Raw genomic sequence first — 19,346 nt, 5'->3', positions numbered from 1 at the left:
TCCTCCCGGCCCCGCGCGGCTGGTGCTTGGCTTTCGGTGCCGGCCTCGCCTGGCTGGGCTCCTCCTCTCGGGACTGGAGAAAGTGGCTGAGAGGGGAGGCTTTGGCCAGACACGAGCGGGCCGCGTTCCTCCTTTCTATCCCTAAAGGAAAAAAGGGGGTGTGTGGGGAGGTGCCCTCCCCGCCGCCCTCTTCTCCCCGCCCCGCTGCCTGGTTTAGGGGGAGCCGTGCCGTGCTCTGCCTGAGCTCGGGGCCGGCTCCTGGGACCCTCTGCTCACCTCGCGTCCTCATTCAGGGCTCAAGGAGGGCTTTTGAAAGGGCTGTTCTGAGTGGGAACACGGGGCTCTCCATTGCGGCTGCCGTAAGCTTGCTTGTCCTTGTGGCTGTGTCTATCCCATCGCTGTTCTAAGGACTCTTGGGAGCACTCGCTGGGAAACTGTTACAGACTGAAAACAGCGTGGGTTAGTTCAGTGGGCCTCTTCTCCAGATTGATAACAGTGTAGCAGCCCCTTCCACCTGATAGCAAAGCAGTGTTCCGCTAACAGTGTTTACTTTCTGCCAAGTGCTATGTGCCCCTCTCTTGAGGGGTCTCGCTGCTCAAGGGATGAGGTTCCGTCTTTTCCATCAGGGGAGCATAAGCCTCTTGATCCCTTTCTCTCAGAAGAGGAAAAGCAGTTCTACAGTAAGCAAGAAAATTCTGCTAGGAGTACTAAATTTCTAGTGTTATCTGCTAGATTCGGAAATGAATGCAATGGTCATGAAATGAAGCCAGGTCTGGTGGATGCAGCTGAAGTACAAGAGCAGCTTGCAAAACAGAAATTTGATGACAGCACCTCATCTTCAGCATGCTTTACTTTGAAACTGGCTGGGTCTTGTCATTCTTGACTATATATTTTTGTCTTCATAGACATAGCAGGAATAAGAAGAGTTTGCTTCAGTAATCTTTTGTGATATAATGCTATATTGTGCAGTGTGACTTGCTGCATATTATAATAAAAGTATTCCACTAATTGTCCCCTAACTATGCTGATGTTTGTTGTATGAATATGGCCTTAAATAATTTCCATGAGGTGAAAATGCTCTGTTGTGCTTTACTTGATCATTTACTTTAGCCAGAAATAAAACTGTAGAAATCACTTGATATTCAAGTTGGCATTCAACTTGCTTTATTCATTAGCACTAACGCCTTAAGTTGCATTACGAAGTATGAAATCAGGTATGATGTAGTTTTATCAGATGCTACTAAAAGCAGCAGGTGAGTGCTCATTCTGCTGATGTGAGGGATGCTGAATTGTTGGCAGAAAGTGTTCATGTAAAAAGACAGATTAAATCAGTATGAATCTTATTTGTCAAAGGGTTTTTTAAATTATTATTCTTTAGGTTCAGGGAAAGTAAATGCCATCTACATAATATAAAAACATTTTAAAAGTAGGCATAATTCCCTCCCCCTTTTGTGTTTTCTTACTGTTTACAAGTCTTTATAGGTAAGTATCTAAATTATCCACACACACCCCGCCCAAATACGTAATCTTGGAGAACTAGTGCATAGTTTTCAAGACTGAAGTTCAAGAGGGTGTGACTAATTCTTATTATAAGGTTTAGCTAAACTTGGTTTATTAAAGTGAAGTTGTCTGGCTAAATTTCTTGGAAACGTTGGAAAGTTAGGGGTCATTCTCAGTGTGCCTAACCACAACCTTAAGGATAGCAGCATAGAATGGTACTTTAATATCCTGATCTGGAAGATGTTAACCATGTTATTAAAAGCTAGAAACAGTCCTTAGTGCAGAGTTCCCTAGGCTTTTTGAAATGGCGTTCGTTCATCATCTCACTTCACTGGATGACTGATTGGAGTATTCTAAGGTGTTACCACTGAAATATTTATAAATTGTGTATGAAAGATACTACTAGGAATGCAGAAGTTCTGCTGAAGTGACATGAATGATATCTTCAGGTAACACCAACCAGTTAGCTGTGGAGCCAAATCCTTTTTTATGTGAAAACTTTGTATAATCTTACTGAAAATGCCCCGTGATTCAAGTAAACACAGGCTGGTGGGATTCTAAGTATTTTTCTCCAAAGCCAAACAGAACAATGCTATCTAACTGAGAACTTAAAACCAAAATGGCTGGGTTTACTCCAGTTAGTGAAATGAAGTGCAAAAGTAAACGTTACATTTAAAACCAAAATGGCTGGGTTTACTCCAGTTAGACAGTGAAATGAAGTGCAAAAGTAAACGTTACACGTGGGGAGTAAGCTGTGTAGGAATTGGCAGGTATGTTTGCCCTTCCCTCTGTTAGTATGTGTTCTCGTTTGCGTGGTCGTGCTGCCGCCTTGTGGGTATTATTTGAGTGTATGCAGCAAAGGTGCGTGTGTTTTGTAGTACGGTAGAAAGCAAGCTCTATATTTCTGATTAAGGAGCCTAATGATTAGCAGTGTAGATGCTCAGATGCAGGTTTTCATCTTCAGGGTTGATAAACAAGGATTTGCGTTTTGCTTTAAGTCATTTTTCGGAGCAATATGTGAATTCATGCATTTTATATTATTATTATTGACTTCAGAAACTTGAATTCAGTTACTTTTGTGTGCAACTTTAAATGGAAAAATTAGCAAAATTTGGTTTAGAAATACTCTAATGTGTTTTAACGAAATATGGAAGAAGCATCTTAGGAAAACAATTATCTAGATTTAAACCTTTTCTTTCATTGTTGTTCCCCAAACATGGAAATATTAAGCATTAAGCTAATCAGCGAGACTACAGCAAACTAATTTATTTTTCCTTCTGCATCAAGGAACTGGTTAGTTCATCTTTATGGGAGATTCTAGAAAAGAAGGAAGGAACCTCTCTGGACTCCTGACATGCTGATCTCATGCTTCATTTGGGAAAGAAGTGGGAATGTACCAACCCCCTTCTTTCTCCACGTGGCTAGGTCCTTTTACTGCTATTTCCCAAAAGGAGGTCAGGAGGAGAAATTAGCAAGTGGAGAGAATAAGGCACTTCATCCTGGATTTTGGTGTCTAACAGGAGTGTGAATGAAATGCACACAGTGTTCTTGCCTGCTGTTTTGGGACAGTCTTTTGGTTTCTGCCTGCTTGCTAGGTATCTGCAGTTTTAGTGTGAATTCCATTATACATGTAGGTGCCTTTTGCACATTAATATTAAATATTTAATGAATTGAATGTGTGTATAGATAGGCTTTCAGATTAGGGATGAGCGTCGCTTCTTGATAACTTGTATGTTGATTCCTGTTAGGAAATCTTTAGCAATTTGAAGTGCTTAGTATCCAGGATTGCTTATGCAAAGAATTGTCTTGTAAGTATTTTTCTAAACAAATATATTAGCACTGGAAATTTAGTATCATTGTTGGAGAATTTCTAAGTTTACACTTTTGATATTTTTTTTTTTTTAGAAATTTGGTTTTATGTTGGAAACCATAAAGCTATCATCCCCTATTTTCCCTACTTCAAGATATAGATAGATACACAGAATGTGATATTGGTGATATTGGAACCGGACAATTTCTTAATTCTTTGTTTTCCCTGAAGGGTAGCATGGATTTAGAAACAGGTTAAGGGAGTTTAAAGATCAGTCATCTGCATCCATGTCCTCTACCTTCAGAGACTAATAATTTATAGAAATTTGCAGTTAGTTCTTACAGCATTTCAATTAAATCATTTAGATACATATGTAGTGTAATTTTTAACCGTGAAGGAAAAACTCTGCAGAATTCAAAATCTCATATGAAACACATTAAAGGGCAGACCATTTTTGTGCAGCCCAGTGAAATATGTCAGTGCCTTTATGTTAAGAGTTCATCTAAACACTTCTCTTCAAATAGTCACTTCATATATTAATGTTTGCTTAGCATTTTGCAGTCCATTTTCCTCCTAAAGCAATTCCTGTATTTTCTTAATACTGTTCTTCTACTTTACTGCTAATATTTCTTCTACCGCAGTTGCATGTTTACCTTGACATTCTTTATCCAGCATTTGTTAGTAGTTTTCTTGGAGCAATTTACATTGCTTATTCCCAGTCTTTTTCTGCAAATTTTTTTTCCAGCATTTTTTCATATTTAGATTCCTTATGGGCTACCACCTATATAAATTTCTTCCCATGAGGACTTAAATTCTGGTAAGATGGCAACCTGTTATCTTTATTTTAGATAAGAATATTATTAAAAAAAACCTAAGGAAACCAGTAGCTTATCCTGTCCTTTTTTCATACATGTTTTTGTTACTCTTGAAACTCTTTCATCTGTCAATCATTCCCCTCCAGCAAAAATATTTTAGCCTTCTCTGATCATTTATAGATTGGTGTCTAATCTGACACTCCTAAACATAATATTGAGCACTGATAAGATTGTTCAGTGATGAACTTCAAAAGTACTTAAAGGCTCCAGTTAAGCCTTCCATGACCACTGTAAGACGTTTTGTTACTTTAATCTGTCATAGCTCACATGAGCAAAGTACCGTATCTGGTAATTGAACTTGAAAGATTTAAATATTGAATGTTATTTGAAAATGAATTTCAGGAGTACTGATACATGAACTGGTGTGACAGTTAGGACCTCTGATTTGTAGCATCTGTCCTGCAAGAGGTGCCACTGGAAAATTCATTTGGGTCATTAAAAGGCTTTTAATTGATGAAATACACTGTCACCTATCTATTTGTGCCATTGATAGCTTTCATCCGCTTTATCTGAGAACAAGTTCGTAAACAATGGCAGTGATTACTAATCTTAGTTTAGAAATAATGAATCTTTCCTTGAAATGCTCCCTTTGACTTTCTGGCCTGTGCTGATATGCGTGCTACCTATTTCGCTAGGGCACTGGTCTTGTGTTCTCCTTCTGAAGCAGCCAGCTCAGGTGACAATTTTAGGAAGAGCAGTCGGAGGCTGAATGATGAAGAGATTTAATAATCAGCTGGGTTCACACATGTTAAAGTAATGTGCAGTCATTGAGCAGGTCACCCTGTCAAGGGAATGCTAACTCTAGTGCTATCAAAAAAAAATCTACTGATACATTTAAAACATATTGACTTTGTGTGGCATGCAATCAAAAGCTGGTGGCAATAACGCAGCAGGGTTCTTAATCACTTTGCTGTTACAGTCATGCTCCTGCTGTCATATTTCTAAAGGTTCATTTGTTAATTTGTTGAATATAATGCTTAAGCAGCTTGTAGAGTATTCAACAACTTCTGTGCTAAGAGTATACGTAGTTCAATATTAGACTTCCAGATAGTATGGGGGAAGTTTTTTGAAAGAAATTACTACATGTGTTTGCAACACTATGTGGAACGTATTCTCATAGGTCTCAAGAGGCTTTTAAATCTGTTTGGGTTTTTAAAATTTAGTTTGCTTGTGGGAATGTAACTCTTGTTAAGCTGAACACGATGGGAAATATTGAGTAAATTAGTGTACATACCTCTTCAAGACAAATATATTACTTGAGTATTCTAGGAATAGCAGCGTAGATTATAGCTGCCAGCACTGCAGCTGCATATTGGGATTTTGCAATTCTAAAATCTGACCACTGGCTACTAATGTTTAGCTTGTCTATTGAGCTGGAGTGCTAAAACAGTGATGGCTACTTAGCACAAGTAGTAGTGGTATTTGCCTGATGTACTGCAGCTAGAAAGGTGATCACTTTTGGAGGAGGGGGAATGACAAAATACTAAGGGAACAAACAAAAAAAGGCATCTCTTTAATTCAGTATCAGTATGGGTCATACAAGTAGAATTTTGCCAAGATAAGCCTATTTGTCCTGGTATGAACTGGACTTTTCTTCTTCCCTCCCTGGTGAAGTGATCTTCCACATCAAAGCTTATTTCAGCTGCTATCATATGATGCTTTCATCCTTTTCAACAAAATATCGTAAAGATTACTTCTGGGAATATTTTTTTCTTTTTTTAAATGGGAGGTAATATAAAAAAATTATTTCTAGAATGAAGTTTGCTCCTGCCCCACAGAACCCTGTAGAAGAGAACCTGGGGGTACTGGTTGACATGAAGTTAAAACGTGATTTAGCAGTGCACCCTTGTGGCGCAATGGCTAACAGCATACTGGGCTGTGATAGAAGCGTAGCTAGCAGGTCAAGGGCAGTTAATATTATTCCCCTCTTCTTTGCAGTCTTGAGGGCACATCTGAAATACTGTGTTCATCTCCGGGTCCCACAGTCTAACAGAGATGATAAAAAAAACCCGAGTCCAGCAAAGAGGAGACTAAGGGGGTCAGGAGGGTGGAACAGCTGGTGTATGCAGCGAGGTTAAGGGAGCTAGGCTGCTTTAGCGTTCAAAAGAGAAGACTTGAGGGAAACCTAAATGCTGTCTTCTATCTGAAGGAGTGGGGGGTTCATGTAGAAGACAGATCCAGCTGCCTTTCAGAGGAGCACAGTGAAAGGGCAAGAAGCAACAATGTGAAGTTGCAAGAAGGGACATTCCAATTGGGCATAATTAAAAAAAAATAATTACTGTTTTGATTTCAGTGATTTGATATAAGTACTGGTTTTTAAAGCATCGTCAATGCTTTGGATCAGGATTTGTTGAAAAGCATGTCGATAACTAAAAAAGATGCCAGTTCTCAGAGTGATGTAATGAAATGCCATTATGCTTCCTGTTCTGATCCATCTTTGAGGAAGGTAGAAAGAAAAGTACATATACTCAGCTTTTTTAAAGCTAGGAAGAAGACGACTGAAGTAGGAAAGTGAAAAGATAATCTGCAGTTCAAGAAAGATTAATGCTGCTAGGGAGTCCCTGAAAATTAAAATCCCAAATGGGTGCTTATGTCCATGATAGCAAAGAATATAAACTTCTAGTTAAATTTTAACATTTGGGCTGTGTAGAAGAAAAGACATGTGCTGGTTTTAATTACTTTGACCATGTAATATAAATGATACCTCTTAAGCTGCATTTTGATCGAAAATATCTTTTGTTAAAATAATACTGTGTGATAATATCTGAAGTGGTTAACTCAAACATTCTAGTTATACTTTACTATTTTAATGTTGGCAGGTGGAAGTTTTCTCAGATTCTTGTCCTTGTACTACTAAAATTATCCCTAACTAAAGATGCATCCAGACCTGTCTCCTCATCTGCACACTGAAGAATGTAACCTAGTTATCAGTCTGCTCAAGAAGTGTCACACGGAGGTAAGGAGATTTGAGCAGAGAAAAAGAGTGGGTTGGGGAAATGAGTGTCAGATAAATTAGTGAGAATGTTATATGATCATAGAGAGAAAAACCTCCTCTAGGCAGAACACCCATGAAACGTAGCTAGTACGTTTTCACTGAAGAGATACCTGACAACTGTGTGTAAAATTTTGCCAGTGATTTCTTTAGGAAATAAAACGTGTTTTAAAATTTCCTGTGCTACAGCTTGACAAGTATGGACCAATTTTAAGAACTGAAATAACTTCTGCACCTTTTGGCACTGTGTTTCCCTCAGAAAACAATAATAAAAGCAACTTCAAATGCCCTCTTTTTGTATGCTCACAGCATTTCCATATTCCAGCTGTCCACTGGGCAGATGCTTCAGTCTATTTATAAGCAGATGATGTGACGGGGATCCGGGCATGCAGCATGCCTTACATTCAGTGCTTGGAGAGCTAAATGCAAATTACTGTTCGACTTCCGTCTTCTTAATAGGCACCTACCCAAGGATGTAGAATGCCAAATAGTCTTCAGGCTTTTCAAGGCTTTTCATTGCTTCAGGAAGATAGAATCTTTGTCTTACTCATTTAAAAACCTTTTTTGTTTGTTTTTTTTTTTTAATTTGCTCTGTAGCAAACCTCTAAATGTAGAAGAGTCAGCCCCTGCAATGAAAGCTATCTACAGCATTGCTGCAATGTTGTTAATTATTTTCCCAGTTCTCTCATATACTCTAAATAGATGTGTACAGACATATTTCTGTATTAGTGCATAAAAAGTTCAGTTTTGTAGTTTCCACTGAGACAAAAATATATTTAAATGTTGAATATGAATGTGAAAACAATGGTTTACACCATTACATGCAATCTACAATATTTTCACCTCGATGTTCAGATGTGATGTGTATACTTCTAAGACAATGCATATGTTAGCTTTACTGTTTTGAGCAGAATTCTAGTTTTTTTCTTTGCAAAAGTCATTACAGAAATTAAAACAAGACTGGTAAGACACAAAATATGAGAGAAGATGTTTTGCATGAAAGAAGGATAACATTTTTGCAGATTTTAAAGTAGCTAAACTAACATAAAAGAACTTCTGTGGTACCACATTTTCTTAAGATTTCTAAATTACAACAATGAAGGGACCAGAGTTTTAACACTAACATTCACTTTCAGTGAGTGTACCGTATTGGGTTTGTTCAGCAACATTTAGTTGTTTTTTGTTGGTGCTTGTAGTGCAGTATCTTGAAATGTAGGCACACTGGAATCTGTTGATGCCACCTCATAGCTGGTACTTCCCATACCATTGCCTGTCTGTTCCTATGCACTGTCTAAATTTTTTAAACCTAAGATACAAAGTTCTTTGTACAGAACACCCCCAAGCTTTAGAACTAAAAGCTGTATTAAGTATAAGAGTTCTGCTTTTCTTCTGACTCCTAAAATTTTAATTTGCCTAAAAATGCTGTAGGTAATTTGAGAGATTGTAGAAACCTTCTTTTTTTTTTTTTATTTTTTTAGTTGATTTTTTTAAAAATAATGTTGTAATGTAGCTAAGTTTTCAGTAGCTAGAATTAAGTGAGAAGACTCTCCTTGTACACTACTATAGTATCAAAAGGATTGCCAAATAAAATGACTATCAGTTAAGAGGAGAATAAAACTTCTATAGGCAATATAAAATTAAAATGTTGTCATTATTTTTTCATAGAATCATAGAATCACTTTGGTTGGAAAAGACCTTGAGATCATCGAGTCCAACCTTTAACCTAACCCTGCCATCCCACCACTAAACCATGTCCCTAAGCACCTCATCTATCCTTCTTTTAAATACCTCCAGTGATGAGGACTCGACCACCTCTCTGGGCAGCCCATTCCAGAGCCTGACAACCCTTTCAGTGAAGAAGTTTTTCCTAATGTCTAGCCTAAACCTGCCCTGGCGCAGCTTCAAACCATTCCCCCTCATCCTATCATCTGTTACCAGGGAGAAGAGACCGACCCCCACCTCACTACAGCCTCCTGTCAGGCAGTTGTAGAGGGCGATCAGGTCTCCCCTCAGCCTCCTCTTCTCCAGACTAAATAACCCCAGTTCCCTCAGCCGCTCCTCGTATGACTTGTGTTCCAGACCCCTCACCAGCTTGGTTGCTCTCCTCTGGACATGTTCCAGCAATGCAACATCTTTCTTGTAGTGAGGGGCCCAAAACTGAACACAGTATTTGAGGTGCGGCCTCACCAGCACCGAGTACAGGGGCACGATCACTTCCTGGTTCCTGCTGGCCACACTATTCCTGATACAAGCCAGGATGCCATTGGCCTTCTTGGCCACCTGGGCACACTGCTGGCTCATATTCAGCCAGCTGTCAACCAGTACCCCCAGGTCTTTTTCCACCAGACAGCTTTCAAGCCACTCTTCCCCAAGCCTGTAGCGCTGCATGGGGTTGTTGTGACCAAAGTGCAGGACCTGGCACTTGGTCTTATTGAACCTCATACAGTTGGCCTTGGCCAATTGTGAAAAATCCCATCAGGAAAGAAAATACACTCAGATTTGTCCTGCTTTTTGGTACGTACATAGTTGGGCTTTCTATGCTTTGACTAGAGAATCCAGAAATACTTATTTACTACTTGAAAGTAATGGTTTTGTTTGGTTTCTTTTTTTGCTTTTTTAATAGAAATGAATATTAATATATAAGTATCATAGGTGTTTTGTATAAAATAGGTTATTAGACTGCCTTGAGTTTAAGAGGGAACTGGAACTAAGAGGTGTACTTGAATTCCTTGGCAGCAAGTGATTCAAAGGAATCTATTGCCAATTTGACTTATGAAGGGGCTAGGAGCAGCAATAATGCAGTCATGCACAGGGTTATATTCTCTTGCTTTTGTTTGAAGTTGATCTTTACATGAAGAGGAATTACTTTTGTCAGTCTTGTGCTCAACTGTGAGAGGGTATCTGTGCTAGTAGTTTCAGAACAGAAAGGGTGAAGATGGCTTCTTTCACACTCAGTTAAAAGGAAGCAATACCTTTTTGTTTAAAATTGAAGGAGAATGTATCAAAATATTTGTTTAAAATTGAAGTCAGTGAAATCTGAAAAGTCAGTGATCTTAATCAGTTATCAGTGACTACCTGCTGTTTTGTTTTAATGCCAAAATGTGCTAAGAACCTTCATCTCCAATTTAAATCAATATTCCTGAGGGATGAAAAGCATTATTTTTTAATTGGGTGTCCTGTGTGTGCATTGATTTACTTTATTCCTAGTCTAGAACCTGCCCATTATGTCAAGTTTTACATTTAGTGAGAAGAGGTTAATGGGATTCCTATCTGATGTCATTATGTTGATATATATATTTTTTTTTTTTTTACAACTCCATCTGGTGCCAAGTACATGCTTTATAAACTTATTTTTATAGGTGGCAGCTGAAAGAAATGCGTATTGTCTTGCAGTCATATCACCGTAACAGAAGTAAAACTTTTTTTTTTTTTAGAAACTGATTCTTTTTTCATCATAATCTGAGCCAAAAAGTTAACAGATTAGGAATCTGGATAAATAAATGTAGATTCAACTTACTACATGCACTAGGAAGAGTGGAGTTAGCTTGAAATGTGAGCACTCACCTTGAAATTTAACATGCAGGTATGGGAATAGAATACAAAACTAAATCTGTATTAGCCAAAATGAAAATGTTGTAAAAGCAAGATCAGCTTGCAGTAAAGTGGCCATTTATCACATACAACTGCTTCAGAGTGTCATCTGATGCCCTTTATAAAGCAGAGAGGTATAAACAAGCTAATTATAGCACTGCTATAGTTAAGGGTTTGTCATAATCTTTATTAACCCACTCCTACATTCAGTCATGTTCTATTGGCTGAAATCTTGTCCACTGAATTCTTAATTGTGTTCCTGTATTACTTGTATAAATCCATCTGGCTGCTCATCAGCTACAGATGTGCACATAGGTTTCCCTCTGAAATACAGAAGTGACTTCCTTCTCATCTGTTTTGTTCTTCATGTTGTTTTGGTTTTAATTCATTAGTTCTCTAAGAGATTGGACAAATTGTCCCTATTGATCGTATAGCTGTAAATATCTACTTAAAACCTCCACTCCTTCAGGTCTTCTGTATTGCTTGGATGCTCTGCTACCAGATTCTGCTACGAGATTCTGTGGCATGTTAGCAAGCATTACTCTGAGAAAGCAGTTCTTTTAAAAGGATCCATTCTGAGAGTGATTTGATGGCTGATAATATGAAATCAGACAGATTTTTATGGTGAATATCATCAGGTTAGCTGGGGAATGCCTTCGCGAGGAAAATACCTGAAGTTTTTCAGAAACTAAGTAACACTTCAGTATGCATGAGGTCCACAGTTGAGCTGTGTCATAAAGATGGTAAATGCATCTTATTTATTAACCTCAAGACCTGGACAAACTTAATCCCCCATTTTTTTATACTGTTTCTAACATTTCAGTCATATAAGCCTAGTCCCTGCATCTTTTGGACCAACAACACATTCTTCATGTGGTTGGGATGATGTAGCATCAGGTCCTTTGCCTCTCTAGGTCATGAAGAAATAATGAAAACTAAAGCACAGAGGATGTTGCCTCCAGGATGCCTGTAGATCCCCCCACATCTTTCTATATCACAAACTGGAGTTCAGAATATTTATTTTTTGTACATTATTCAAGCTAGTGTGAGTCAAAGGTGTAAGACTGATTATTCCTAAATCAATAAAATGTATGTTCCACATTTATACGTTATAGCTTCAGCTTAGGTATCCTATTTTAGTCTGATTATACAACATGGTGAGTACCTTCAACTTTCAGCAAGGTGGGAGTGGTTCAAATGAGGTTCAGGAGTAGCTCTAACTTCTAGGTACTCAGTAAAAAACTTAAAGCATTATTTTTCACAAAAGGAAAAGGAAAAGAAGACCAGGATATGTTGCAAAATGCAAGTGACTTCTAAGAAACTTAGATCTTCAGAGGAAGAAACCTTTGAATTTTAAATTTTTTTTCTCTCCCTAACTTATCAGCACAACATTCTGAAATTTTTTGGCCATTGCAATGATATTGACCGTGAGATGCGGAAGTGCTTAAAGAAAGAGGTAAGAAACAAATTTACTATGAGTTAAATGCTTAATAAAAAAAAGTCCATGGGATAGAAATAGAGTTGCTTTTTACTAAGTAGTACAAATCAACAAATAGGCCTTGAAAGGTAAGCACATTCTGGAGTGGTCATTTGAGACTAAATTTAAACTTTTTTTGATAAATTTGTCAGGTAAAATCTGGCTTTAACAAATGGCATGGTCTATTTTTAGATATACAAAAATAGGCAAACACACATTGTAACCAAACCAATATTGCAAATAGGAACTGACACTTCACAGGTTGCTTCTGATTTTTTCTTGACTTTTTTTTTAGTAGTGGTATTTGCACAGAATAGAATATAAAGCACTAATGGTCACTTCTGCATGGGTAACACTTATTACTGAAGTCAGTTATGCTGACTGAGCCTATTTGATGAGTTGCTGCGTTAGGTCCTAAATGAAAATATTGCTGCTTAGGACCTACTCATTGCTGTACTGTATCTGCAGATAGGAAGGGGTGGAAGACTCTAGGAGTTCACATACATTAACTAGCTAATGGGCACATTTTCAGAAGAGTATCCACTGGTATTTTGTGGTTGTTGTGCCTACATGACAGAACACATAAATGAACTTTTCACACACTTTTTAACTTGAAATTGTACTTACTGATTTCGACATAATTTTCACAATTATGTCTAAAAAAGGAGACTTCAAGTGCATGATAGCTAGGACAGTTTGGGCCCCCTCTCTTCCATCTGTCAGTCTATGGGAATTAATTTCATCTGCTTGTGTCAAATACTGTTACCCCTCCCCCCCGCCCCCAAACTGTAGCTCAGATTTGGAAAATAAGGAAGTAAAGTTTCTCCCTATGTAATCTTATTTTTCTTTGTTCCATTGAAGCCTTTACATTAAAAGGAGTTCTCAGTGGTTATATTTGTCTGCCACCTTAAAATATGACTACATTGATATGCCATTACTAGGAAGCCCCTAAAGGGCTGTTCACAGTATAGAATAGGTACCGATGTAGCTTTCAAAGATCCACTGTGCTTGTTCTATATGGAGAGGGGAAGAAAAAAAAAAAAAAAAAAAAAAAGCATGGGTTATTGAAAAATTAAATATTGTCATGGGAAAAAGTTAAACATTCTGTAAATGTTAAGTAGTGTTCCAGGCCATTATTTCAGTTATAAACCAATCAGTATAATGAGTGAAAAACTGCAAATCCTTTCAAAAATCAATCTCCTTAGTAGTTTATTACATTCCATAGAGAATTGAGGCTTTGTGGGTTACCTGGGGTTTATTCTTGATACCAATTATTAAAAAATTGAACAAATATATGCTCTAACTTAAGGCCAAGAATAATTTGCTTCTCATTAAATGTATACCAAATCATGCAATGATTTTTAATTTTTCATTTCTTTCCTTTTGGCTGCAATGAAAGAAATTTAGGCTTTTCAGTCATCAGTCTTTTGCTAGTGCAGGGGCGTATTTGAAAGCCTTGTCTTCTTATGCATCTAAACTATGAAGGCTTTCTTTATTCCCTTTTACACTGGAGTCCCATCTCTGTGGTGTTTCTTTTTTAAACCATAAGAAACCCCAAAACACCTTACCCTCATTCAATCCAAATTTGCCTTTGTTCCTTTCATCTTGATATACTACTTTATCTGTACATATAATTAATGCCCAGGATCAAAAATAGACCAAGTCTGTGATGACAAATTCATGGTTCAGAAGGCAGACACATTAATCAGTATCTTCTAAAAGGAAAAGAGCCTGACCTGTGCTCTAGAATAGCACCGATGCAACTTTTTTCTAGTTCATGCATGAAGTGTAGCTGTTGTACGTAAGATGGCTGTATAATTAAGTTCCTCCATAAGATTAACTGAATCTTCTTTATTAGAATGTTCTAATACTCTTTAGCTTAATAACCTCAAACTTAGAAACATGTATTTTAATCAAATAAATGTTAATTTCAAAGCAAAATTGAACCAATATATAGATGTTAACAAGAACTGCATTTCTAAAGCATTTGTCAAAGATACTGTTTCTGCTCCTGAGTAATAAACGCTCTCTAGACTTTTAAATTTGATTTATCTGTTTAATGATAGCAGCTGATCTATTAATTTCCTTATCTGTCTTCCAGTATGAAGAAAACAGGGCCAGGAACCAGGCGAACCGACGGAGGCTAATTAATGCTCACAAAAACTCAGAGAAGTAAGCTGTGCTGTAGCTGGACAGCTGCATCTCAGTAGGGACACTCGGTTGCAAGTTGACAGAATACTTCTTTCACATCACCAGTGCTCAGCCTGTGGTTTGTGAAATGGTGAAAAAATAAACGCACCTAAAGCACACTCATTCCCAGCAAGGCAAACAATGTAGAAAAGAATAAAATACAATAAATCATCACTCTCAACTTAACTTAATTTTTGTCCTCTAAAAGAAAACTATTATGGCAAGTCTTTGTTCTGGCATAGTTTTGTTGTGATTGTTAAGTAATGAGGGATCGGTGTGTGTGGAGTATTACGTATTCAAGGGTGCTGTATTCTCTACCTTGTGTTGAGTTGTGTTGCTTTCTTTGTGTTCAGCAGTTTTTCTTTCATCTCTTGTGTCATCTTCTTGCAAAACACTGAATGCCTTTTCCATCACTCTTTGTAATGTTGTGATAACACTGGTTAAATAAGTTAGCAAAAAGAAATTTTAAACAGGTGTGGCTTGAAATTGGAAATCTCCTATCAAGTAATAATTGGAGTTCTAGTATTTTTATTGGGAGCTAAAATGATGAAACTGCCATCTTCCACTGAGAAGATTAAAAATCCCTCCTGCCAACCTTATGTACAGTGTAGACTGTTAGACAATTTGTTCATCATACTCAAAGCAAGCGGCTTTAGAAATTCAGAATGGAACATTTCCAGGGATTCACAAAGCATTGCCTTGATTTTTGTTGAGTACAAACAATGTGTGCTGAGCAATTTTTGAAGAGGAGTGCTGCCAAAAATACAAGCTAAATAGTTTTTCTACATACTCTGGTACAAAGGTGAAGTCAAGTTATGACTATTGTTGTTGAAGGAAAACTTCCATTGAAGTGAAAGAAAGTGTAACTTGCCTGTCTTAGGCAAGCCAGCTAGTATTGTGCTAACCAAGTTGCCTCGTTAGCCTACAAGAGCTGTTTATTTTCTGCCAAACTGCAGGAAGTCCTCAACAAGTCTCTGAATTCAGAAGATTTGATATTAAAACATATGTTGGTTTGTGCAGTGATGGAGCTGCTTCTCTGGTGTCTGCTGGATTCACCATATTTTTAAATGACTTTTCTGTTTTGCCTAGCAACAAAAGACTATTTTTAAAAACATAGATTTTATTGAGCCAGATATACTAAGTGTCTTGAAACCTTTTGAAGAAAGGGTGCTTATTCTACAAGGAATTCTATGGTTTGTTGTAAGAACCATTGTTGACAGTCTTGAAATTAGTACATGCCCCTGTTTTTGGGAGAGAGCTGTGTTTTGTGATCTGTTTTGAAAGATCAATTAGATAGAATAATTTCACTTTTTTTTAGTACCTGGGTGGACCCAGTTAAATTGGTAAAACGTAACCACAAACATTTTCAGTGAAAGCTTCAAGAAAAACTGAAGCAATTGTTCCTGTATCTTTTGATGTGCTGTCTGCTTTCTGAGAACCAGTAAATGATGCATTATTTGAATTAAATACTTGAGTGGTTGGAAGTGGTGCAGTCTTTTTATCGGTGCTCTTCAGAATACTTTTGAAGGGTACTTTATTGTGAAGTTCCCTAACTGGGAACTCTGCATCCTTGATCCTTCTTCCATTTGTGATGAGAAAATCTACTTCAGGCAAGCTCTTAAATAGGATTTGGTGCCGTTTGTAATCTTTAAGTAAATAAATAAATGGAGAATTGTCCTAGAGATTAGGTTAAGAAGCTGATAGCTGAGTGCAGAAGACTGAAGCTTTTCTTTCTTTCATCAGCTTCTGTGAGTCCAGATCTTTCACTAGAATGGCAACAAAATCAGAATCCAAGAGCCACTTAACGCAGCTCATTAGTCAGAATTCATATTTTCAAAGATCAATGTGCTTAATGAATGGAAGACCAAATGGCATGCACAGTTTCTATTGATACTTTGGACTACATTTAGCAATAAATCTATTTACAGATAAACTTTGTTTACCTAGTGAAAGTATGATCATATTCATCCTTCTGTTTCTCTTTGTTAATTACCTGCTAGTAGCGTAGTACGAGATCACCCATTGATTCCTGTGGTTTTGTTCCTTTTTTTTTTTTTTTTTTTTGAGAGGGTTATGTTGCTAATTTCATCCTGAAGCTGTGAAATATTAGTGTAATAATACTTCCAATTTATCTGACAGAGAAAGAGGGTAGGGGTGAAATGGTAAATGTGTGGGGTTTTGTTTCTTAAAGTGAGCTGAGTGGTGAATAGGGGACCTGTTGGGTGAAATAAACCATATCTATAAGGACTCAGAAGGCACTTTATTTAATGTCATTTGTCTATAGAAGCATATTGCCCATTTTTCTTGCTTGAAGTAAGAAGAAAAAAGAAATTTGGTGGAATTTTCTGTTGCATCAGAAAACAAGAGAATGTGAGAAGCTCTTGGGCACTTCACATGGGAAAGTGAAGGGGGCAATATAAACAGAAAGGACCAAGGCAACTATAATACAGACCTGGCCATAGCAGTGAGGTTTTTTCTGTGTTCAGGCGCAACAGAAGTCTATAGAATACACAGATAGGAGGAGTGCAGAGCAAGGGAGTGATAACTACCCAGCGAAATCCCTCCAGCTCTACGAGACACATCTGGTAACACTATCGGTAGTGCGATTCCTCTTGCTGGGAAATGAAATGCTGACATTTTTTCTTTTTTTGTCAGTAGAAGGAAAGATGTTCTGCTGAACAGCAGCAGTATAATGTACGTAGAGCAGTGCTAGTTCTTGCTCTGGTGTTAAGCTCTGCCTGCGAAGATCTCTATACTGGTGCTCAATTCTACTAGGAATAGTTGGAAGCATTAGTTGTCTATCAGGGGAAATTAATGTGAGACATACTCCAGCGAGTGCTCAGTGGCTAGCTTGCCATAAATTAATGTAGGACACCCTTAATCTGCAGTGAGTGCCCTGGCGCAGCACAGTTTTGCCTCACAAGCACAATACCAGAGCATAAGCAGCACCTATTGTGTATGTGTTTGTGGGCTCTATACCGATGGGGAGATAAGAATTCAGTGCATCACCATCTAGTCTTTATCCAATTTAACCTTCATCTGTGCTTTCTTGCAGTTAATAATTAAGTTGATAAAGAGTTGATATAATACTGGCTTTCATGTACTATTTTTTTATACCATTTTATACCTCTTCTCATGTATGGCCTGCATTTCTTTTGCCTGGTTTTTGGACTTTTTGGCATCAAGGGGCCAAAACGTGCCGTATCGACATGGTTCCTTTATACAGTAGGATTTGAATCTGGTATTACTGTTCAGCTGCAGTGCTGAGTGTTAATAGATTATGAATGTACTGTTTGTCTTTCCATTTCTCTCTAGTTGGGAAGACCCTCAAGGAATTACGGCAGAGGCATTTGTTGCAGACTATGGACTAGGTGTAGTTCCTAGACCTTGCAGTAAAACCTCGATTCAGTTAAGCTGACTGTACAGTCTGGGAGAGGACTGTAGTCCTGTGAGTGTTAGCCACTTGCTTTTTCCCATCTGATTCCCCACTGGTTATTCAAACAGTTGGGATAATTGCCCTCAAACAGAGGGATGAGTTGATTGTGAATTTTACAGGTGTGTGTAGCTTCCTGAAAATCAGGGTGTACTCAGAAAAGCCCTGTAAGTAATATAGTCTTGGTAGACACTCCACAGGAATGATTGATATGAATAACTGTAACTAAAATATGCAGCTGAAAAGTTAGTTATGCCTACTGTAATTGTGAATCATTGTAATGAATATTTCCAATGTGTTACACACTTTGCTAAAGCTCTACACCACATGAATAATGGGTCTTCAACAGTCAGGCATTTCTTAATGTTGGCACTGCCAGTGCTTTAAAATATTGCATGACATCTAATATAAAATCTTTCTGATACAAATGAAAACACATTTCTGTGGAGCATCTGAAAGACATGAACAACAGAAATACTGATACCAGAATCTGACAGTTAATTAAAAATTAACACTTGTGCTTAAGCAAAGGAGATTCTCTGCCTGGACAACATAATGGATTTTAGAGCTGTAGACTTAAGTTACACATTCAATTTTATTAACAATCACTAAAACGGAGTATCACAGCAACTCTTAGTGGTCTCATTAGATTCTATGTTTATTTTAGAGAGCCTTTCACTTGGAATTTGCTAATACTTACTCTGCTTGGCATGACAGGAGGAACCCGATGAAGTTAATAGTCCTCTTTCCTAGGTGTATTTGCATCGCTCAAAGTAAATAGGTATTTGGTATAACTGAGGCTCAGCAGTAACCATGCTGCTAATCGACAGAACCTACTTCATGGTAAATGAAGGTCTACTAATAAAAACTTAAGTGAATACTAAATTCACATCAGGTTCCCCAAACCTATTTGAATTGCTGTGTACCAAAAAATATATCATTGGGAACAAAATACATATTTAGCTTAAAAATGGTTCTTGTAAACTGTCATGCTTTAAAATTGTTCTTTTGAACTATTTTGGTGACATTTTAAAGGCTGGGAACTTTGATACAGAGCTATCCCTTCAATCAGTGAGACTTAGTATTTTTTTATGTAGACCCCTAGATAAAGCAAGGTAACTGCAGAAAGATCTTCTGGGGCTTCGTTACCTGGAAAAGATCTTACTGATGGCCTGACAAAGCTCATCCCCAGTACAGACATCAGCCATCCAGAATCTGGTGATGTGTTTTGGCTTGGAAAAAACGTCAAATGCCTTAAAGAATACGGCTGTGTGCAACTAAGTTCCATTCCGTGAACCCAGGTATGACCATCTCCTCTCCAACATGAAGGTGCTGAAAGAACAGGTTACAAAATACACATTTTGTTAGCGTGAAGTCAGTGGTGTAATGGCAATACTGTATTTTTACAAAACCTTTGATTAAAAACTGTTTTCAACCTTCGCTGCCAGCAACCCAGGGCTAGGCTATTTTGGCTGTAA

At 37.7% G+C, this 19,346-nt stretch overlaps 1 protein-coding gene across 1 annotated transcript; it reads left to right on the top strand.

The window, feature by feature from the left end:
- On the top strand, positions 1-16,352 carry CMC2 (C-X9-C motif containing 2). The gene is made up of 4 exons (XM_009647174.2): positions 1-78; positions 7,005-7,141; positions 12,153-12,224; positions 14,347-16,352. Exons 2-4 carry the CDS (start codon positions 7,061-7,063, stop codon positions 14,419-14,421), a joined length of 228 nt encoding a protein of 75 aa, XP_009645469.1. The 5' UTR covers positions 1-78; positions 7,005-7,060; the 3' UTR covers positions 14,422-16,352.
- The last annotated feature ends 2,994 nt before the right edge of the window (positions 16,353-19,346 follow it).

This window comes from Egretta garzetta, unplaced genomic scaffold (genome assembly GCF_000687185.1).
Source record: "Egretta garzetta isolate BGI_Z169 unplaced genomic scaffold, ASM68718v1 scaffold39, whole genome shotgun sequence".
Lineage (NCBI taxonomy): Eukaryota > Metazoa > Chordata > Aves > Pelecaniformes > Ardeidae > Egretta > Egretta garzetta.
Note: the sequence above shows the minus strand (reverse complement) of the source record. Positions and strands in the feature narration are given on the sequence as shown.